This window comes from Bicyclus anynana, chromosome 6 (assembly GCF_947172395.1).
Source record: "Bicyclus anynana chromosome 6, ilBicAnyn1.1, whole genome shotgun sequence".
Lineage (NCBI taxonomy): Eukaryota > Metazoa > Arthropoda > Insecta > Lepidoptera > Nymphalidae > Bicyclus > Bicyclus anynana.
This window is the reverse complement of record NC_069088.1, coordinates 11,566,298-11,590,542: the sequence shown is the minus strand read 5'-3', so window position 1 is coordinate 11,590,542 and position 24,245 is coordinate 11,566,298. Positions and strand designations below refer to the sequence as shown.

General features: G+C 37.7%; 1 protein-coding gene across 1 annotated transcript; it reads right to left on the bottom strand.

Moving 5' to 3' along the window:
- Nucleotides 1-2: 2 nt before the first annotated feature.
- Nucleotides 3-23,112, bottom strand: LOC112053935 (97 kDa heat shock protein). Its single transcript, XM_052882219.1, has 15 exons — nucleotides 22,815-23,112; nucleotides 22,234-22,474; nucleotides 21,631-21,772; nucleotides 19,638-19,774; nucleotides 19,208-19,362; nucleotides 18,440-18,642; nucleotides 17,983-18,101; nucleotides 16,710-16,856; nucleotides 15,677-15,794; nucleotides 14,829-15,160; nucleotides 12,091-12,219; nucleotides 7,153-7,362; nucleotides 5,832-5,974; nucleotides 4,157-4,325; nucleotides 3-3,556 (listed from the first exon to the last, which is right to left on the bottom strand). Exons 1-15 carry the CDS (start codon nucleotides 22,928-22,930, stop codon nucleotides 3,416-3,418), a joined length of 2,502 nt encoding a protein of 833 aa, XP_052738179.1. The 5' UTR covers nucleotides 22,931-23,112; the 3' UTR covers nucleotides 3-3,415.
- Between the last annotated feature and the right edge of the window lie 1,133 nt (nucleotides 23,113-24,245).

Genomic DNA, 24,245 nt, shown 5'->3' with positions numbered 1-24,245 from the left:
AACATTGTTAAATCATCCTTTTACTAAGCTTTAACATTAAGAATGCACAATTAATATTATACCGGTTACAATAAATTTATACAGCTGTCAACCAAAAGCTATTTAAACTTATTGAAAATGCATATAAACCTGTGTTATGTTTAATTTAATTGCTATGAGATGCACGAATAGAACAATTTAAAATGATGTGTTCAGTTTTTATTGGTTCAAAGCAAAGGTCAACTAATAACAGCTTGAAAAAAAGTACAAGCGGCGCTAGGGTTGCCAATATTTTTTTTTTGAAATATAATATTTTTCAGATTTAGCTATACAAAAATATAGTATGTTTAAATACAATATAGTATTTTATGGAATAAACAAAAAATCAACATTTTTTTTAACTATATTTATTTACTCTTGTTGCATTTTTCAAGATTTATTTGTCTGCAATAAGAGTTTTGTATGCTTTTTCACATCTGATTTTTCAATTTTTTAAAACCAAATGCTATTTTTTTTTATAAGTTCAGTTAGGCTAGACGCTATTGCATCTGTCGAAATCTTTCTTGGTAAATTTTGTTTGTTAGTTAGCGGTGTTGAAAATATAGTATTTTTGCGTACTATATATGTATTCAACAGTATATAGTATGCAGACGCAAAATATAGTACAATACTATATATTATAGTACGGTTGGCAACCCTAAGCGGCGCGGCCTGGTTTTGCCAACTGCTCAGGATTGGTCCAACATAGATCGCAAATTATTAGTTTGACCCTCACTTTAACTGTGTATATTTTGATATTTATCTTAATATTAAACACAATTTGTGATTTCCTATAGGCGCAGCTAACTGAAACCACGTATAACTTATGGTGCGGAATGTTGCTACGAGAATTTAAAATAATTAATTATTATAAATATTACATGCTGGGTATCCCACAAAATAACATTTGTTGTATGAACTGTACTACAAATCAATTAAATATACTTCATTATGAACTCAGATGCAGTAAAAGCACAATAAAAAAAATAATTCTTATTATTTTCATGTTAAAATCATGTCACACAAGTGCAGCTAAAGTATTTCATGAGATTTAATACATAATAATAATGATTCAACCTACCAGATGTGTAAGCCACAAAAAATTATGTGAAAAGACATTTTCTGTTTAAATCCTATCTAATATAAGGCTATTTTAAAGTACAGACATACGATTTGTTATAATGAACGCATATATCAATGTTTTTATAAACACAATCACAATCTTGTATATCATAGTTAATTAAATTTTATAATTTGCTAGTAACCAAATTTATAAATTATATTATCATGTTAACTGAAAAAGTATATTTAATAATAATAATATGCTCAATATTCAAATTCAGCAAAATAATTTAATATTTCTTTTTATCACATTAAAAATATGTAGCAATACCACAAAAATACACAAGTGTAAACAAAAACATAAGTAATATAATATATACATAATATTATATTTAAACTAATACTAATCAGTGTATATTAGTTATTGCTATATAAGAAATGCACTATATCCATAAGAAAAAAGAAGGAGGTTATTAATTACTATATCCAGTAAATTATTCAATACAAAAGAAAATATATAATAATAAAATAATTGTGATTGCCGCAAGTTGCGTCAAAATAAATATAAAAGTAGTATTTTTTAGGTATAACTACAGTGCACCACCAAATAACAGATTTTACAATTTCTAATTGCATATTGCTTTATAGTTTTCAAACAAACTGTGCTAATCAAACTTGTGTAAGTTACTAGACCGATCTACCTATTTTATTGTTGTTAATATTGCATATAACTAAAGCTGTTTAAGCAAATAAAGATGCAGCGAATGCATCACATGGACTATAGTAACAGCTCAACTGGGTCCTCGACGCGCATGCGTAAGTGAGGCTAAAGGTAGCATTCCGTTATTGCGACCGCGACCGCGTCGTACGACCCACTGCTTAGTATGAATTTATATGGAGCACTACACAAAGCCCGAGGCCGTTTCACGCGACCACCTTTGTATAAACTAGCTCCATATAAATTCATACTAAACAGTGGGTCGTACGACGCGGTCGCGGTCGCCAAGAACGGAAGGCTCCTAAGTATGAATTTATATGGAGCACTAAACAAAGCCAGAGACCGTTTCGCGCGACCGCCTTTGTATAAATTTACTCCATATACATTCATACTAAGCAGTGGGTCGTACAATGCGGTCGCGGTCGCCAAGAACGGAAGGCTACCTTAAGCAGTGGGTCGTGCGACCCGGTCGCGGTAGCCCAGAACGGAAGGCTATCTTTAGACGAGAGACGGGAGCGAGATGTGGGCTGCAACTCAATGACAAACATGACCACTGGCGTGAACAAGGATATTAACAAGGTCACGCACGTACTCTCGGGTAGGTACAAATTCTCGAAAAATAGAAAATTCCTGCTCTAATACAGGTTAGTGGTGAGTTCTCAGGGTAGGCAGTGCATTTTTGCATCTATTAAGTGCACACACATGAATACGATCTGAATCATGATACTGATGTTAAGTGACGATATAGATGACGGTACCAAGTTGTTTTGGAAAGAGGTATAACTTATTTTCTGACGGTTTCTGAATGGATTGAATACCGTGCGCAAACGTTATATGCTTGGAAAAAGTAGGAAGGACAGGAAGAAAAATCTCCAATGGCGAAATTAATCTAAAATGAAACTGTTTATGTGCAGGCGAGGACCAAGTTGAGTGCTTGACGAAATGACAACTCGAATGTGACGCGAGAGAGGTAGCAAAGACAACGTCATTATTTTAAACTGTACGAATAGATATCTGTTTAAAGCTGGCTTTCATAGGCTGCGTGTATGTTACCTATAACACTGAAATCGATAAACGGCAAGGCTCGCGTACAATGCGCACTAGGTACAGTCACGCCGCACCCAGCCTGGGTTAAGTTACATAAATAAGCTCTTAATCAGTGGCGTGCCCTTCACAGATGCAAAAATGCACTGCCTACCCTAAGGATTTAATACAAATCTATGTTGGTACCTGCAGAATACATAGTTGGACAAAGAATTTTAAAATTTTCATTTATAGTGTAAAAACCTTGTGCACGCCAAGCACTTTATCAAAAACCCCAGGTAACCCCCAAACATTTCGTGACGAAAAATACATATTTACCAACGAAAATTGCGATTTGCCTATATTTATACTTAGAAATTCCTGAAGTTTAGCCATTCATCTATCAGTATTATAGAAGACACTCGTGCAAACTTTAAATTGTAAGAGATATTTCATTCACGTTTTAAAATAAATTTTTACCCGAATGACGTCATCAGCGCGTATCTCTAAATGCGAGCAGCAAAGATGCGAGGGGAACATAACAGTAATAATTATTTAGCGAGTATAAAGTGTGAATACTATGTGTGTGTCGTGTTACTCGACGTCCATGTGGTCGTCGCGCGGTGCGGCGTCTGCGGGCGGCTGCCCGTCGCCGGCGGTGGGGTTGGCGGGCGGGGGGGTCTTCTCCTTGGGCTTCGGCTTGTTTAGGATGGGGTTCACGATGCTCTCGAAGTTCTGTAAACACATGACCATGTTTCTTCTTATATACACACTAATTAGTGTTATCTAAATATATAAAAGCGAATATAAAAGCATAGTTCGAAGAGCCAATGGATGTTGGGGTCCCAAGGTGCTGGAGTGGACTAGAAAGCAGCTGACAACAGAAAAACTGAATGGATTCAAATGAAACTTGGTATGGTTTGGGACCATAAGACGGAGAGGGTTATTAGGATAACTTTAACCCTGCAAGGTCAACAAACCTGGGGTCACCAATGTTGGATGTTGACTGTAGGGGTTGATTGGTAATCCACAATAATGAATAGCGTATTCGATTGACCTTGCGGGGTGAGAAATAAGAGTCCTTAATATCCACTGTAGTTCACTTTATTGTATATGTCTTATACGCACGCCGGTACGGTAAGGACTGACTAATACAATCCCGTAAACTCGCATTACATGGCAAAACTAAGCGCTGCGTCCGCCCCTACAGTAGTGTGCGCATGCCTATACAAATCCACACGAATTATACTAATATCTCGAGGCGAGGCGGTGCGTGTCGTGGGGAGGCTTTAATGAGCTACGACCGTAAGACGTGACGTCAAACATTGGGTGTACCTGTCTCTCCTGGCGGATCTGTTGCGTGGAGTGCGGCGGCGACTGGTGGCGCGGCGTCTGCGCGACGGCCTGGCGCGCGCTCTCCAGCCACGACAGCGCGCTCTTGCACGCCTCCACCACCTTGGCGATGTCCGCCTCCGACAGGTGCGCGTACTTCGCGTCTCCAGATCTGAAACATTCGTTTTTTTTTTATTCTTTACAACTTAGCTCTTGACTATAATCTCACCTGATGGCGGGCTAACTTGTTAGGAGGAGGATGAAAATGCACACCCCTTTCGGTTTCTACACGGCATCGTACCGGAACGCTAAATCGCTTGGCGGTACGTCTTTGCCGGTAGGGTGGTAACTAGCCACGGCCGAAGCCTCCCATCAGCCAGACCTGGACAAATTAAGAAAATCTCAATCTGCCCAGCCGGGGATCGAACCCAGGACCTTCGTCTTGTAAATCCACCGCGCATACCACTATCAGTGTCACTAACAGTATCTCAGCATGTTCTAATATAGTACGACATAAAAGAGTAGAAGTTAATAAAAATTCATTCATTATCAACCCATATTCGGCTCACCGCTGAGCTCGAGTCACCTCTCAGAATGAGAGGTGTTAGGCCAATGCGTATTGGCAGACATCACACACGCAGAGAATTAAACACGTGATATTTAATTTCTTAAAATGCACACAACTTAAAAATTGGAGGTGCATCCCTGGACCGGATTCGAACCCACACCCTCCGGAATCGGAGGCAGACTGGGCTATCACGGCTAATGAAAATAGAACTAATAAACTCGCTGTGTGTCAACACCACATTTACAATCATTGTCACAAAGATCTGTTATTATAGAGCAGCCAATCAATATTGATAGTTTTATCAGATTAATAAAACCATAGTGGAGATTCGGATACTTAGCAGACGAATTGCTGTAAATTTAATTTATTCAGAAGAGATTGATTTGAATTTATTTAAATTTAATAAATGTAAATCATAGGAATAAGAATGAAAGTCATGGGTGGAGGTGGTCGCGAACCTCATATATGAAGAACACGACTGACGAGGAAATCATGAAATCAGCTACCTTAGTACCTATAACACATTTTCCGAACATATATTTTACTAATTTACTTATAATATTATTTTCAACAGATCATCGTATTTGAAATAAGAACATAATATTACCTAAACAACTAGATATAAATTAATATTATCAAGTATCATGGTAGTTGCAGTCCCGACACAGGGTTACCCTATGACCGACTACAGCGCCTCATTTATTTTCTACTCTTTCGTGTCGTACTGTACCTACGTTATTTTTTTGTGCTGTACCTTATTTGGTAAAATTTTAATAATACATAATTTTTTAACCAAGTTTTCTATGAAAACTTCAAGTTTTATATTAATTAATATCGATATATTTCGGACCTTTATGCCATGTACTATACAAAATTAATATTGTTTATATTAAACTAGCTGACACCGCGCAGTTTCACCCGCGTGGGTCCCGTTCCCGTAGAAAAACGGAAATAATATATAGCTTATAGCCTTCCTAGATAAATGGGCTATCGAACACTGAAAAAAAATTTCAAATCGGACCAGGATTAGCGCGTTCAATCAAACAAACTCTTCAGCTTTGTAATATTAGTATAGATTTGATATAAGTCAACCCTATTAACAAAACTCACCTATACAAGTCCACAGCCTTGTTTGTTAACTGGATAGCCAGAGCGAAGTCGTCCAAGGCGCCGGGGCGTAATTCAAACTCCCACCGTCGCTGTTTGATGGGCTCACCCTCCGTTCGAAGCTCGGATAGTTTCTCACTGTACACCTGTATTCAATCATAATCATCATTATCAACCCATAATCGGCTCACTGCTGAGCTAGAGTCTCCTCTTAGAATGAGTGAGGTTAAGCCAATAGTCCACCATGCTTGCCCTATGCGGATTGGCAGACTTCACACACGCAGAGAATCAAGAAAATTCTCTGTTATGCAGGTTTCCTCGCGATGTTTTTCTTCACCGTTTGAGACAGTAGATATTTAATTTCTTAGCACACAACTGAAAAGTTGGAGGTGCATGCCCCGGACCGGATTCGAACCTACGCCCACCGTAATCGGAGGCAGAGGTCATATCCACTGGGCTTGTCCGTATTCAATACCTTGTAGTTAATATTTACTACAAAAATTTGACGACCGCCGAGGCACAGTGGTATGTGCGATACGGAGGTTGTCACCAACCGAGAGTAACGAAGAGTTCTTATACAAATTATAAGAAAATTGTATACTAAACAGAATATATAAATCTGTAATCGTAATAATAATAAGTAAAAGTTTAAAACACGTTAACAAAGTCTAAAGTCGTTATAATTAAGTTAATTAATTAGTTTTAAAATTAACAGCATTAAGTCCACATTTGCATGCTAATTCTTAGTTTAAATTATTAATTTTAATGTTGTTTATTTTTTTTGTAATTTTGTGTGCTATAAAGTATTTCTTCTTCTCTTTTTAAAACTACATCTTGAAAGGTGTTGTTAATTTTTAGTTTTAACACATCACACTCCGTTTACAGAGCCGCGGCTCAAGAATCTTGCCTTCCAACATGTACTCGTTTTTTTAGAAATCCTGACTACTAGTATACATAGTTTTGACGGCCTCCGTGGCGCAGTGGTATGCGCGGTGGATTTACAAAATGGAGGTCCTGGGTTCGATCCCCGGCTGGGCAGATTGAGATTTTCTTAATTTGTCAGGCTGGTGGGAGGCTTCGGCCGTGGCTAGTTACCACCCTACCGGCAAAGACGTACCGCCAAGCGATTTAGCGTTCCGGTACGATGCCGTGTAGAAACCCAAAGGGGTGTGGATTTTCATCCTCCTCCTAACAAGTTAGCCCGCTTCCATCTTAGACTGCATCATCACTTACCATCAGGTGAGATTGTAGTCAAGGGCAAAGAATAAAAAAAAAATAATGGCTGTCCATGAGGATTTTCTCCCCTATGAAAAAAAAATGATACCTGTCTGTTCTGATCTTCGCCTTCATCGTAAAGCCACTGCTCCAGCGAGTCCAGCTGCCCCACGAGCCGCATTCGCTGCTCGTCGGCCACAAAGTCGTGCAGCACCTCTCCTTCCGACAACTTGCCACGAAGCTCGTACACGTATTCTTCCAAAGCGTTTCTCGCATCCGCACGCTCCTTTTCTTGACGGTCTTGGGCTTGCATTTTGCCCTGTAAGTATAAAAAATAATTATAAATAATTAAATAGTTAAAAAAACTAAAAACACGCTTAGTAAACCCTTTCATTTAATACCCATATCATGGGGGTGCAAATCAAATAGCCAATCCGCCATCTTGGATGTCCGCCATGTTGGATTTAAGTCACGTGACTTTTTTTTTTTGTATTCCTGACAGCAAACCATTTGCGTCCTTATCGAAGACCGGGAAGTGGGTTAAATTCGAATAAATAAATTAAAGTCCGAGATTTTCTTACATACATAGTTACATCTCGTTTCCCTCCGAACCATTATTGTTCGGAGCGTGTTAGCGCATTTGTGCCACTCGTTTTCGCTCTCCAACATGCGAGCAACAAGAGTTTGCGCATTAAACTCCCCTGTTTCCTGTGCTTCTGCTGTCACGTCTGCACATCCCGGGCATTCAAAGAGAGCATGCCTCGGATTGTCCTCTTCTCCGCAGAAGTAACATTTTTCATGTGGCGCCTTACCAATAGCGAAGAGGTAGGTATTAAACACCCCGTGTCCACTGAGAGCTTGTGTAAGCCAGCGGTCTACCTCCCCATGCTTCCTATGTAGCCAGGCCTTTAAATCAGGGATTAATTCGCGGGTCCAGCTTCCCTTCCCTGCACCCGACCATTCTCTCTCCCACTCCTTCAAGGTGTTCTCACGTGTTTCATGGGGATTTTGATCTCTCTTTTCGAACAATAGGGCCCGTTCTTTTACTAGCTTATCTATCGGGACCAGTCCTGCTATGACCAGCACTGCTTCTGTGGAGACTGTCCGGTAGGCACCGCATACTCCTATCGCAAGGCGTCTTTGTACCGTCTCTAGTTTTTTACGGTACAGTTCCACATTCATGGCCTTCTTGAACAGAGGTGCCCCGTAAAGTATAGTAGAGTGGGCAACCGACGCTAAAATTCTTCTTCTGCTCGCTCGGGGACCGCCTCTTGTCGGCATCAGCCTGCATAGTGCCTCGGTCAATTTTTGTGCCTTCTGAGCTACCTCCTCAATGTGAGTCTTGAAGCTTATGTTTTTGTCAAGCCACACTCCCAAATACTTAACATGGTCTTTAGGTGTCACTGCAGTACCCTGAATTGAGAAATTAATGGGTTGCAGTTTTCGCCTTCCGCTAAATACGACTGCCTCCGTTTTCTCGGGTGCCAGAGCTAGCTGTTTCTTTTGCATCCATGCATTAACTCGTTCAAGCGCTTTGTTTGCCCGAGACATGAGGCTTATTTCTGTTTTGGCCACCACCACAATGGCAAGGTCGTCCGCGAAGCCTAACACTTGCACCCCTTCTTCTTGTTCTAGCGTGAAAACACCGTCATACAGAATATTCCATAAGGTTGGACCTAATATTGACCCTTGTGGAACCCCGCTACTGACAGTTATTACTTCTGTCACTCCTTTGTTGTCTCTGACGATTATACTTCTGTCCTCTAGATAGCTACTTAAGAGGTTTTGTAAGTAGCCCGGTAGACCTCTTTTTCTTATTTCTAACAGAATTTCCTTCCAAGGAGCAGAGTTAAACGCATTTTTGACGTCGAGACATATTAGGGCACAAAGCCTTCTAGTCCTGCGTGAGCCCTGTCTCGCCACTACAGCGGTTTCCACTACCCTTTTGATGGCCATTAGTGTAGATCGGCCTTGCCGGAAGCCGTACTGGTGCTCTGAGAGACCTCCATGTTCTGGTAGGAGCTTGTCTATTCTATTCACTAGAAGTCTCTCCATCAGCTTGCCGTAACAATCGAGCAAGCAGACCGGTCTATAGCCAGATGGGTCATCTTTGGGCTTATTGGCTTTCCTAAGCAGGATCAAATTGGCCGTCTTCCAGACTGCCGGAAAAACTCCAGATTTGAACGCCGCATCCATGATCTGTCTTATTTTTTCTGGTATAGCTTGCACGGCCAATTTAACTATCTCTGGATACAGAAAATCCGGTCCGGGCGCTTTTTTAGGTTTTAAGTTTTCCGCCGCCGTTTTCAGCTCGTCCTCTGTTACATCCACGGGTTGAGACTCATCAGCTATGATTCGCCCAAAGGTTTTGTGTGCTGGAAACAGGACCGCCGCCACGGATTTTATTAATTCCATTTCTAAACCGGGTGGGCGTGGCCGCATCTTTTTGGTGACGATTTTATACCCTAGTCCCCACGTGTCTTTATCCACCTCGTCGCAAAGCTTTTTCCACTCTTCCGTCTTTGACTTCATTATTGCTATTTGCAATGCTATTTTGGCAGACTTATATTCTTCTCTCTTTTTCTGAATACCTTGATCCGCAGCACCATCAATATTTATAGGTCCCCTTTTGTTTTTCCGCCTCTCACGCGTATATTTTCTACGGCAGCTAGTGCAGTACTTTCTTTTTTCTCCTATTTCCCTATTCCACCAGTAAACAGGTGCTTTACGAGGAAGGCCTTTTTTTGGCATCGCTTTGTCACAGGCCCTCGTAGTCAAGGCAACTAGTTCCTCCGGTGTGCTAATTTCATTTTCATCTTTTTTTAGTATCTCTACCATCTTTTCCTGGTCGATTTCGTTTAGCTTCCACCCCATTTGTGACTGCGTTAGCAGTACATCCTTGTTTTGGGATACCTGAAACTTTATATAGCAGTGTCCACTTAAACTATCTTCGTCCAAGACTTGCCATTCCACAATTTGCTTTGCCAGACCAAAGCTTGCGAATGTGATATCTGGAGTAGAATTCTTCGGACCTCTTTGAAATGTCGGTCTATCCCCTGCGTTGACTATGACCATGTCCTTACTTGCAAGTAATTCCATTATATGGCGCCCTCTGGCATTTTCAGACTTCTTAGACCACACTTTTGAGGCTGCGTTGAAGTCTCCAGCTACTATAATTTCCCCACGTTGTGTTTGTATGCTGTCAAAAAGGTCATTTGTATCCTGCTCAAATTCTTCGAAGCTATAGTTTGGGGAGAAGTAGCAGCTATACAATGTAAGACCAGATATAGCCACCGCGATGAAGCCGTTTCCCCGGTGCACTACTTTAGCCTGCATCTCTCTATTGTAAACTATGTAAGTTGCGTCACCCCTCCTATCTGTAATCCATTCACGGTTCTCCGCTATCTTTTTATTTGGTTCCGCTACTATAGCTACATCTATGTTGTGATTTCTCGCAGTTACTTCGAGCAGGTCGTGGGCAGCTCGCGTTCTGTCCAAATTTATTTGTAGGACTTTAAGATGCGAGTTTGTCAGTCCATTTCCTGCTCTCCTGGCTCGTTTTTTGACTTAGATAACCTACCGGGCACTTTCATTCTCCAGGATGGACAGCTCTTGGAACCCATTCGGTGACTGGTATTGTCCTGGCCTCTGTCTTTGCAGATAGCACATGTGGTATCTTTGTCGCATTCTTTGGATTTATGACCTTCGTTTCCGCAGTTATAACATTTTTTGCTACGGTCATGTCCCGGGCACCCAATTGAAATGTGTCCATACTCCAAACATCTGTAGCATCTTTTTATTCCTTCAATAAGCCCTATTGAGACTCTCAGCCAACCTACTTTTATTTTCTTCTCTCTTACAAGTTTTTGGGCATCACTTTTTGCCATCTCTACTATTGCTGTCTTGTTGCCATAGTTGTTCTGCCAAAAGCTCTTAATGCGAAACTCCTTCACAATTTGTTTAAGGGATTTTTCTATATCCTGTCTTTCGGTCGTAACGTCTTTTTATTATGACCTCAGCAGACTCTTTTAGGGTTCTCAAAGTTAAGTTTGGGCAGCATCCTTCTACTTTCTCCTTTATTTTTGAGGCACCCCCTACCTGTCCTTTTTCAAGTTCAAGAAGTATGTCCCCTCGTCTTGTCTTTCTTACTTTCGAGAAAACTACTTCTTCACTTGCTAGTCCTGATTTTATTTCTTTTAATACACTAGCATACTCTCGGTCCTTCACCTCTATTAGCAGCGCCTCCGGCTTCTCCATCTGAGACCTTACATTTCTCTTGTTTTTGTTGCGGTTTTCATTCGGTGCCCGCACTTCTTCTGCTTTCTGCTTCGGTTCTGTCGGAATATTTTCCTTTAATAATTCATTTACTGGTACTGGTTGTGTAGATCCATGTTACATGTTACATAGTTACATGTGAAGCTATAATGTATTAAAATATGGTTTAGGTACATAATGTATTTGCATTCTTGGTACTTGGAATTCTTGCCTTCGATAATTATTAGTGTATGTATGATTTCGAGCCCTGAGTCGAGGTCGAAGGATACGAAGCTTTTTCTAAGAAAATTATAGTAAAAATTGTCAGCGGAGTGCCAACAGTTCTCGGTGGTGTAACAGGCGCGGGAGCCTCTGAGAGCACGTTAAGGGATGATTTTTACCATACGATCTAGTCTAATATACTCATTTACATCTTTTGTTGATTGTAATTTTATAACATTATCATCGTAAGCCCGCATCTAAGAGTTGTGGTCTGAGGTGTTTTAGGACCAAGAGAGAGAGACTGGACCCTGTGATGGGCCATTGTATATTATATAGTGTTTTTCAGATAGTATGGGTACAGTGACAGTTCGTTTCACTCTTGTCAGTACGTATTATGAACGTCTGACGTATGACGTAACTGTCATAGTAACCATGCTATCTGAAAAACACTTTCTAGTATATTAAAAGAGGTAAATTGTTAACAGAACCTTTTTTGTCTAGGTGTGATAAAGCAATTTTTTTTTATAAATTAACATGATGTAATTAAAGTGAGAAGTAGTCAACTAATTACCTCTTGTTCCAAGTAGTTGTTCAGATCATGTTGAGAATATCCATGAGTTCGAGCATCGATAGGCAGTTCAATTGTCTTAACAACCACTTTCTTGGTTTTGTCTTTCGATTTATCCTTTTTGTCATCATCCTGTAAATAAACAGGAGCCGTTCAAAACAATTAAAACATTAACTTATCCCCACCATCACATCAATGGAAATATATATTTTTATATATTGATTTGTAAAGTTAATAAGATTTTGTGTCAAATATTTTATATTAAAATTACAAATTTAGAATAAATTAAGAAATGCAATATTTCCAAATAATGTAATGACCCATTTGCACCTAAAACAATAAGCAGTAAACAAAAAGTTATACACAAAACCTTACACACTCCGGGACGCTGCAAGAAGAAAAAGGAAATTAACAAAATTCATAAATGCAGAGTAAACAAAAACATGCGTGGACACAGAGACAATAACTTTTGAAAATGCTTCAAGAGGTCACAAAATCAATATGCACCTTCAACAGTATGTAGCTTTGATATTATTGTGCAAATGGGGCCTCAGCCGAGGGTGGGGACAACGCAAACCTATGTGATGTCTGCTGCGTATCTCTCACGAAGAAAAAAAAAAAATACTGAGTGAATTTTAAGTGTTTCAAATGCTTAGTAATTTAATAGTTAGTATCAAGATGTGTGGTGTAAATCAGAAACCTTGGCACGGACAACTGTTACCTACAATCCATATTTGGAAAATGATGGTGACTCAAACAATTCATACATGGCATTGCTTGTCAGTTGTAAGATAAATGCAGTAGAAATATGGTTAAAACATGCATTTGCTATATAATAGTTACGGCGGTTGTCGACTGCTGATTTTATAAAGAAATTAAACTGAGTATCATTAAGAATGATCATGAGAGCTGGACAAAAGATTTTTTATAAAATCCAATAGATCTACTTACAAAGTATAAATAGTATAATATAATTATAATAGCTTTATGACGTTTCAGATTATCGTGCATTAAACTTAAACTGCGCAATATTAGATTTTAGGTATCAGCGGTATAGTAAAGCGCCCCCGCCGCGCCTCCCTCCCACCTGCAGTCGACTTACGCGTCCTTACTTTATGTACTGTACTGTTTTCTAAACAATGGCGTAGCTCAGGCTAGGCTAGGCAGGCGTAGCGTAGGTGGCTCTCGAATCCTTACCAGAAAATCGCAATCGAACTGAACTTAGAAAAATTTGAAAACATTGAGTTAAAAAAAAAATATATATAAATGCGAAAGGTCATCACGATATCTCGAAAACCGCTTGTACAAAATTAAAATTTGGTAGGGAGGTAGTTCGTAGGTAGTAGACGTCCACTAAGATCAGATTTTGCAAGAGGGCCGGATTAAAGTCTAAGGGCGGACGAAGCCGCGGGCGTCTGCTAGTATTTAATATTTTTAATTGATAAAACCTAACCAATTTTAATAGTAGTGGGCCCTATTTTTTGTTTGCACCCTTGGTTACCTAGCTACGCCACTGTTTCCGAGACGTCATAAAGATTGCATTCGACTATACTATCCACTATCCACATCGTTTACTTTGTATTTAGTTTGCCAACCAATTTGATAGACCAAATTATAAAGTCTAAATTAAAAAAAATCCTAAACTAGTAAGTATTTCTAAAGAAAAAATAAACCAAAATATCTATTCTGTTTTAAAATTTCGCATGCTTATAATATTTTACTGCTAAAAACATACAAATACAGGGCTAATAAAAAGGGATTTAATTGTATGAAATCTGCAAGGCAAACGCCACTCATCCTTTGAACAAGGATTTTAAAAGTTCGTACTTTTGGTATTACTCAAATATAGCTTGCACAATTTAATTTCATGTTACTACACAAACTATATACAGAATGTCCCGTAATTAATGGATAAAACGCAAATAGTAGATACAACACCTAATTGTTTAAAACTAATTTGAATAGTTTTGGAAAAATTCTTAGGGTGACCAAGTTATATTGAATCAGTTTTTTTTAAGCAATATAGGCCAGCGCTTGGCTACAATTAATTAAGCCTGATGGTAAGCATTAATGCGGTCTAAGTTGGAGCGCGCTTACTTAGAGGATGCCTATTCACTCTTGCTTTGAAGGTGCTAGGTAGGTATGCTATATATATATATATATATATATATATATAAGGTATGTTATGCTGTAGCAGCTGATTAAGAAATTATACATCTGAATTTTCTTAAACATTACCTATTTTAGTTTAACATTATATATGCAAACAAAAATCAGATCTATAAATTTTTAATTGAAAAACTAATTAAATGTAGAAAAATGTCAAGATCCAAAAAAAAAATAATATAACTTGGTCACCTTGGAAACAATTCAAATTAGTTTTAAATAATTAGGTGGTGTATGTACAATTTGCGATGTATCCATTAATTACGAGACACCCTGAATATACGAAATAGGGGTTAGTTTTTTGTATGGAAGCTGAAATAATCGACGCGCCGCCATGTTTGTTGACCTCTACCCATACACACTACAATAGAACGGCGGCACAAAAAAAACAATATGGCGGTGGGTAGATTATGCCAGATCGGTTCAATGTCCTTGGATCGCTGTAACAGTGATGAAATGTTAGAGTAAAGGTTGGTCCTGAATGCAACAGACGTACAACAGTGTCGTGCCAAGCGATCCGCCGCCCGCCAGCAACAAACATCACACAGCAGCACGCACGCGCTACCGACACATACCCCGCTGAACCACTGGCCTACTCTCTGTGTCCACGATTGTTTTTGTTGGGCCTCCTTGGTGTCGTCCTCCCTCACCTCTTGGTTCTCGGGCCCGTTTTGCTGCTGCTCTTGCGAGCCCCCATTGGTCTCCATCGGAGCCTCCTGATTGGCCTGCGCCTCATTGGAGTTTTCCATCTCTACGCTTTCGTTTTGTGACGTGTCCTGTTGTTTCTTTTCAACGAGAGACGCCGACGCGACCGTTATGATGCCGTGAATGTTCACGCGCACTTTGAGCTTAACCTTTTGTGACTCTCCCTCCGGCGTCGGTTGGACATCTCTGATGTGCCACTCACCTATTGTAAATAATATTATTTAATAGAAATATAATGTACTCGTATAATATCTATATATAATACACTTTTATTCCTTTAATTTTTAGGGTTCCAAAACTCAAAAAGAAAAAAATAGAAGTTGTAAAAATTAAAATTTCTAAATAACGGCTTTTAATGCTGGGTATAATTATGGGTTTCAAAGTATAGGAAAAAATCTGAAACCTACAAACAATAATATAAAATTGAAAATTGAAAAACCTCCGAATGTCATGAAATCATTAATTACACTCTCGATCAAGTCGTCAATATTCTCTTTCAGTGCGCTTTAATATGAGACCCCACTCGAGTATTTGCAGACATTCGGTTGTTCTTCCCCACTTTCAACCCCCACAACTTTTAAACGGCTCAACCGATTTTCATTAAATATGTCTAAGAACACTCGCCCGTAAGTCAAAATCGTCTAACAAGGTTTTTTCTAGTTATTTAATACTACACTATCATAATTCAAATCTCAATTTATTTAATGTAAACCTATACCTATAAAGGTATCCGAGTACGGCACTGGATCAGTATAATAAGCACTGACAGAGAATGGTTCCTTTCTGTAGAATGTCAGCATTTTGGAGAATGGTGCAGCATGGAATGCCGGGAATACCTGTAAAAAATAATATAGATTAAGCAAAGTTGACAAAAGTATTCAGATATAACATGTATCGATCCAACAGTTTCATTGAATTACTGCTTAGTCTTAGTAGGTATTTTGGATATGGCTGACCAGCAAGAAGCCCAGCTATGAATCACACAGAACACCTACAGGATGAGCTGATGAGCCGGAACAATAAACTATGTAAAGAGTAGGTTACCATCCTACAAGATTTTTAAAACTCTCATCTCTCTAATGAGAAAACGCATGGAAGCAGCCAGCAGTCTGGGGAGTAAATATGAGATACAGTATAAACTCTTTTCAAATATTTTTTGTTTCACATATTTGTTTCTTTATTTTTATAAATCTTCCGAAAGAGTAAATAACATACGGGTTTAACAAAATATCAAGACTAAGGTAATTGAAATTTTAATTAAAAACATTTTCACATTTGAGCCATATACGAGTACTTGGGCCATCAATTATACAAAAATGCATTGTGCGGTCGGGAGACCCCGCCAGACGCTCTATGTTTAGAATAAACGCCACAAGATAATTAATGAGATAACGTTTGTCTTACATGTAATCGATTTTGCCGCTATTGGTCACGCTGATCATACCGCGTGACTTTGAACGTGAACCGCTCGGGGTGGAGCAGGTACGTGTCCGAGGCGTTGTAGTGAGTGTTGCAGGACACCGCCTCGTCCTGCACCATCATATTCGTATAGATGATGGTCACTCACTTCCATGTCGCCGTCCTCCCCGCGCGCCGCGTCCCAGTGTAGGCGCACGGCGTAGGGCTGCACGTCCGTCACGTTGAACTCGCGCACGCGCACCGCCGGGCTCAGCATGGCGCACTGCAGCGCGCAGCCGCGGGACACCGCCTCGTCCTACACCGTCATGTTCGTATAGATGATGGTCACTCACTTCCATGTCGCCGTCCTCCCCGCGCGCCGCGTCCCAGTGTAGGCGCACGGCGTAGGGCTGCACGTCCGTCACGTTGAACTCGCGCACGCGCACCGCCGGGCTCAGCATGGCGCACTGCAGCGCGCAGCCGCGGGACACCGCCTCGTCCTACACCATCATATATATTCGTATTTAGCAAAGCCAGCCTCAGTGGGCGGGAGATTTAATTGGTCGGCAAGTTTGGAAGTAAAACTTCTTTAATTACGCATGATTTGGGGAGTGACGAAACGTGTGATCGGGCGAGGCGAGCAGGCGTTGAGAGGGAGATGTAGATCAGTGAAGATAGACAGAGAGATAGTATTGTATGTTGTAGTAAGAGCAAGAGAGAAGTTTTACTTCAGCCGAGTTTTCTAATACAAAACAATTGCTTTTTAGTTGCTAAAAGAAGTCGGTTAACAAGTGATTTTTGGTTCAAACCTTTTCTTCTTCTCCTAAAAATATGGTTGAGGTGTCATTCAATTAGGAATATCATGTACATACACAAAAGTTATAAACAATTAACTCAAAATGATACAAAGGGTAGGGTACAAGTAACAAACCCAACTTTTACTTATATCTAAAAAACATTTAACATATTTTCAATCTGATTGAAAGATTCAAAAAGAAAAGGATAGCTTACAAAAACTAACTTTTAGTAGTCTGGCTAAATAATTGCTGAAATAAATATCGAACTAAAAATGGGGTTCCGCCCAGCCGCTTAAACACGAGCATGTCGCCGCTAGGAAGGGTACTCAGCTATTATTATTTTTTTTCCAGTACTAAATATTAATTTAAAAATCTGAAAAGATATGGATATTAATTGATGAATTTTCAAAAAAAAAAAAAAATAACAAATTTTTACTTTTTTAAAAGTTTTATCTAATGTCTGTAAAATCAGCAAATAGAATTTCATAAATTAAAATGTCAAAAAACAAAAAAAATTAGAAAAGTTTTTTGACATTTTGGCATTTAAGAAAAAGAAAACATTAAACTGACTGATTTAAAAAGTGAATAAATGAATTTTTTTTTAAATAAGTAAAAATTATTTTGAAATGGACGTTTTTTTTTTGGAAAATTCATCAAGATATTTATGAAACATGGTGAAAGCCACAGAATGGTTATTTTAAAAACAGAGGTGATTAATAGTTTAGGATTTTGAAAAGCTAGCAATAACATGATGGCAAATGCCAATATACAATCAAAAGATGCTTAACCAACAATGTGGTAAAGTAATGTGAGAAAAAAGTAAAAATACCTGGTTTAATGTAGTCGACGCTTGCTTGCCAAATACATTTTCAATCAGCCCCTTCACTGCAGGAATTCGAGTGGAACCTCCTACAATCTCTACAGAACTGATATCTTCTGGTCTAAGTTCTATACAAGAAAAAATATATGTTATATAAACACCAGTTTAACAGATGTGTTGAACAGTCATAAAAAGACATCACAAAATCTTTATATTTTCTTAATAATAATAAAAAAACAAATGAGACTACAAAAAAATCTATTTTCATGCATTTTCCTTTTATATTAGTTAAGTACTATTGTAGTAGTGCTGTTTTTACTTGAAGTAATTGGCTACACTTAGATTAAGTACTTAGATTAAGTTTTCAAGTTTTAATAGTAGTGTAGTGAAATGAAGTGATTAAACAAATTAATAAATCAATAAAGATAAATAAATTAATTTTACAATAAAAAAAAAATGTATTTACTTGCACTAATCAGTATTCCCTTTAAGGCTCTCTCAATTCTACTGAAAGTTTCAGCGCTAAGTTGTTCCATTTGGGAGCGTTGCATTTCTCCAGAGACGTCTCTCTCCTCCATGAAGCACTCAATATTCAATGGCAGGCGGGTGCTGTTTGCAGACATCTGCTTCTTCAGTTTCTCAACTTCTTGCAGTAAACGGAGAAAAGCCCTGAAATAACCAATTTAGTGCTAATACGAGACCAATGACGTATATCGTCAAGAGAAATAGACAAATTTCAACCAATGGCGTTGCAACCGGGATTACTCCAATCTCTTTCATTGTGCTGTGTGAAAGATATGGGCTGGTTAAAATATTTTTAACCAACTAAAACCAAAATCAATTATTTTTTGTTTAGAAGAATTGGATCATCAACATGTGAAATTACATTACAATAGATACAACACATGCTGAAATCCTAAAATGAAACACTAAAACATGTGTTTTATTAAAATTAGAATTTCATAAACAAATATAGATAATGTAATAATAGTAATCTTATCTATATGCTGAAATGAAAACCACAAACAAGAATATTTCTAATGTTTCACAGCTTTAGACATTGTCTAACTTGCATGACATAGTGTAAATTGTATGAGTAATAAATTAAACCCAATTATTATAGGTTTTTTTAATCATAAGGAATGAATGATATAAGGAAACACTTTGCTGTTTGTATAGTGCAAACAGTTTTAGACATTTATGGTGAAAATATATTCTTAATTATTTATGTTACCTCTGATTTTTTCTTGCATCCAATTTGAGTCTAGTTATGAAATCTTGACAGAAATAATCAGCAAGAGCCATATCTATGTCCCTGCCACCGCAACAAGGATCATTTGAGGTGGCCAGCACCTTCAATTTCCCCTTATTAAATGCACAAGCAGATACCTGTAAAATATTTTTTGTTATTTTCACCATTTATGAGTATGGAATGTGATCTGTTTGGGTGCCTTCAGAAACTACATTCTGCTATCAAATTGTGGTGAAATCTGTTTTGCCTAATTGTCATGTGGTAGCAACTTTCACCCTACATGGATTAGAATTTTTAGCAGTTGGTGCAAGTATGCTGGCAGAAGAAATTAGTTTTTTTTTTTACTAATTACAATTGATTGTCTATGAATTAGTTAATTAATGACACATTATATAGTATATTAGTAACACACCTGCAGGGAGCTGTGGCCAAAATCAACAAACACAACATTTCTCGGCTTTTCTTCAGGAGCTGGTAAGTCTTGCTTGTAAATACCATAAGCCAATGCAGTTGCAGTGGTCTCATTCATTAGACGCAGCACATTGAGTCCTATAAATTATAGATTTTTTTACAACACAAATCAATCATACGCCTGTATAGAACAATTGTTAGTGGAAGAGTGAAGGTCAAGGTTACACATTATGAGGCATTGTGGTTTTTTTTTTCATTTTATTCTTTACAAATTAGCCCTTGCCTCCAATCTCACCCGATAGTAAGTAATGATGCAATCTACAATAGCCCTTTTGGTAAGTTTTAAAATTAAGTCTTAAAAATTAACTCATAAATGAACACCTCTGTTATTCACATTTTATAATACAATGTGAATAACAGAGGTTATAGTTATAATGCTCATTTTTAACCGACTTCCAAAAAGGAGGAGGTTCTACGTTCGGCTGTATGTATGTTTTTTTTTTTTTTTTTTTTTTTTTATGTATGTCCAGCGATAATTCCGTCATTTGTGGACCGATTTTGAAAATTCTTTTTTTGTTTTGAAGGGTTTGATTCCAGGGTGGTCCCATTTTTTTCATGTCAGGATCTGATAATGGCATCCTGGAGAAATCGAGGGGAACTTTCGAAAATCGTAGAGACGGCTAGTGCGTTTGTTAGTGTTTCCATAAGGTATTTTAAACCACTATAATTTTATGAAGGTCTGGAGTTGGTCTGATGATGGAGCCGATACACAGATGATGGAACTCGTCAACGATTTACAGCAGGTACCTTTTGTTTGGGCTTAATTTATTTGTATTGATGAGAACTTTCCACCTAGATGGGTTGTGACTGTATTAAGGGTCTGATGATGAAGACGAAGGACAGTGAAGAGAACTCCTCGACGGTTCACAGTAGCTACCTTGTGTTTGGACTTGATAAATTTGTATTGATGAGAACTTTCCACCTAGATGGGTTGTGACTGTATTAGGGGTCTGGTGATGAAGACGAAGGATAGTTAAGGGAACTCCTCGACGGTTCACAGTAGCTACCTTGTGTTTTGACTTGATAATTTTGTATTGATAAGAACTTTCCACCTGGATAGGTTGTGACTGTATTAGAGGTCTGGTGATGAAGATGAAGGAGAGTTAAGGGAACTCCTCGACGGTTCACAGTAGCTACCTTGTGTTTGGACTTGGTAAATTTTATATTGATGAGAATTTTCCAACCATATGGATTGTGACTGCATAGGGGGTCTGGTGATGAAGACGGAGGACAGTCAGACAGTCAGTAGGTTTGTTCACACTCAGTAGGTGTGCTAACACTAAAAATTAAAAAATAAAAATTTTAATAAAAAAAATTCAACCGACTTCCAACTCAAAAATTAACCTAAACTAAAAAGCAAAAAATAACATCTTACCTATGTGCTACCTTCTGATCAGTTTGAAGGCGGTGCCAATCCAGTGTCATGTTTTAATTAAAGCCGTTTCTGAAAGAACCACAGAAATTGTGTAATTTAACGGCTTGAATTAAAACATCACTGGCTTGGCACCGCCTTCAAACTGATCAGAAGGTAGCACATAGGTAAGATGTTATTTTTTGCTTTTTAGTTTAGGTTAATTTTTGAGTTGGAAGTCGGTTGAATTTTTTTATTAAAATTTTTTATATTTCAAATTCACTGAGTGTTAAAACTAATTGTATCATATATTCTATGGACATATCTATATCAAATTGATTTGTTATCTTAAATATCAAACTGATTTGGTAGCTTTTCATTTCAGAAATTTAGTGAAAAAGCTGAAGGTAAATGGGAAATCATCTCTTGAAAAATATCATCTTTCAATCACTTTGCAAGGCTCACTTGAGACATAGGGAAATGATTCATTAAATCATGATATAACTTAACAATAGATGTGTGTAGTGTGTGGTTCATAGTTTGTAGATGTCTGCTATTAAGGGGGTCTGGGTGATTGACTTACCAGCAATAGCTGCTGCATCAAGAAGAGCATTCCTTTCTGCATTAGTAAAGTAACTAGGGACTGATATGACACAGTCATTCACTTGAGTCTGTAAAGCTACAGTCGCACTGTCTTTCAGTTTTGTTAGAAGCATTGCTGTTATCTGTGAAATGTGTACAAATTTGTAATGATTGAAATTTGATTATCAACATTTTTTTCTTTTCTGATTACAGATTATGCCGAGTAATCAAGACTTTCTACTTCAGCATCTGATTTTGAAATGCCTATCACTATTGAAAGTAGGTTACATAAACATTATTTTGGCAAATCTTCATGTACTTAAATGATTTGTCATACAACATTAGTGGAGTATAACATTACAAACATGAACTACAAATAAGTAGTTCAGAATGAATTATCTTATCATTTTGATCTGTAATTTGACCGATTATAAGGTAAATAAATCTGGACTACAGGGACTTTTAGGCAGTACTCTATAATCTGACAAATATATATCCAATTGTCTGCCCTGCACTATGAATCATTTGCTTGCCAGGAGTCTGCTATACTTTGAAATTATATTGTCTGTAGCAATGTATTGAACTAAGCATTTGTCTCAATTACCTGTTCAGGTGTAAAAACATTATCCTCTCCAAGATAGTTGACTCTGATGCCAATTCCCCCATCGGACCTCTGTTCTACCTTGAATGGAAAGTGTTTTAGCTCCTTCTGTACATGTGGATCGTTAAATTTTCTACCTAACAGTCTCTTGAATCCAAATACAGTGTTCTTCATGTTTGTTACCATTTGGTTTTTCGCTGCTACACCTAATATTCGATTCTTTGGTGAAAAGGCCACACATGATCTGAAATTTTAATGACATGAATTAAATATGCCCTGGATACTCATAGTTAATACATAATTATTTGACCTATAAACAAATTGTAGAGAATCAAAAGTTCATTAAGTTTATAATGCTGTGAATTTATAAATTTGAGATACTTGCAATGTCATGTCAGATGTTACCCAAGAATTAGAACAAGATTTAAGTTAGTCCAAATGGTTTCAAATGTTAGAGGATTATCTTAAAAATTACCTACTTAATACTTTTAATAAGGAAAATTAGATCAGCAAATAAACAAATTGTATGGCTTCTATTATGTGTCAGCATTAAGGAAATTATATAGATCGAAAAATATACTTACGGGGTACCCCGAAGACTGTAATCGTTAGTTATCGTCTCAATGCCACCTGCTTTAGCCACCGCAATATAACACGATTCATTGCCGAAATCAATACCTATAACTGACATAGCGGCCATACTGGTTTAAAATTATGAGAATATGCTCACTAGACCTTTAAAATCTCGCCTTTTTTAGTTCACACAAAACACGTTGCCTGTATGACAATCAATCAGCCAATCTGTGAGTCAATCGCAGAAGTTGAATTCTAGTAAACGCCGGCGATTCTGCAATAAACTGATGCACAGAGTCTAAATTGCCGTACTTCTCGTATAGACAAATAAACCAGAATTTTCTAGAAAAACCATAGCTAAATACAGATTAAACTTTCATATACCATAGCCATCACAGACACCTGACCATAGATTAATATATTATTACCTCAGACTAATTAGATAAAGACCTGCCTCGCAAGACATTATTTTTCTGTCAACGTATATGATCAACGATCTTATGCGATTATAAACACTGTCTCTAAAGAATCGATGTTTCATAGTTTACAATCGTGTCCGTCGGTTAAAAACCTCCGTAAAAATACCTTTATGTGTAGTTATATGGTGTAAAAAATGACCAAAAACTGCTAGTTTAGTATAAAATATGTATGAAATCTAAGCTAGTTTTCCTTAGAAAATGGCAGAAAATTTTGTTCATGAATTTGGGTGCGATACTAGTCCTTATGTATTTAGTCTGAGATTATTACTGAAACACCTGACACCTTAGACCATAAGAATGGACTTGTTTCACACCCAAATTCACCAACAAAAAAGTCTGTCGCTTTTTGAGGGGGACGAGGTAAACTCACACATCGAAAACATTTAACACCATTAAGTATATTCTGTGTTCATACACTACACACAATACACAATACACACACGCGTAATTTCACATTGCCACAGTAAAAATATATACAAACAGTATTGTTACTCGGCCGTATTTTTGAAATAAATACCTACAGCCGCGCGGTACTTAAATTGAGCTAGGGCTGTTTTATCGATAATAATTAAGCACTTGATATAAAATTATACAAAATATTATGTTTACTAAAATGAAACATTTTAAATTCTGTCTTACATTATTATAATATAAAATTCCATACAATTGATTTTCTCATTAAAGTGTTTTGTATTTAACACAGATTAATCAATAATATACAGATGCGAGCGTACGGAACATAACAGTGTCGTAGCCGCTACGAATATGAAATTCAAAAACAAATACGTTCTCTTGTCAGTACGATACGAACCGTTGCATCAGTAATTTTCAATATTATTCAAGAAAAATGGCGTCATATGTTTCTAAATATTTTAAAAACTATTCTCAAAAACTAAAGATGGAGTATTTTTTTATTGATTATTATATCAATTTACGTAATTGTTTTTATATATTTTTGTATGC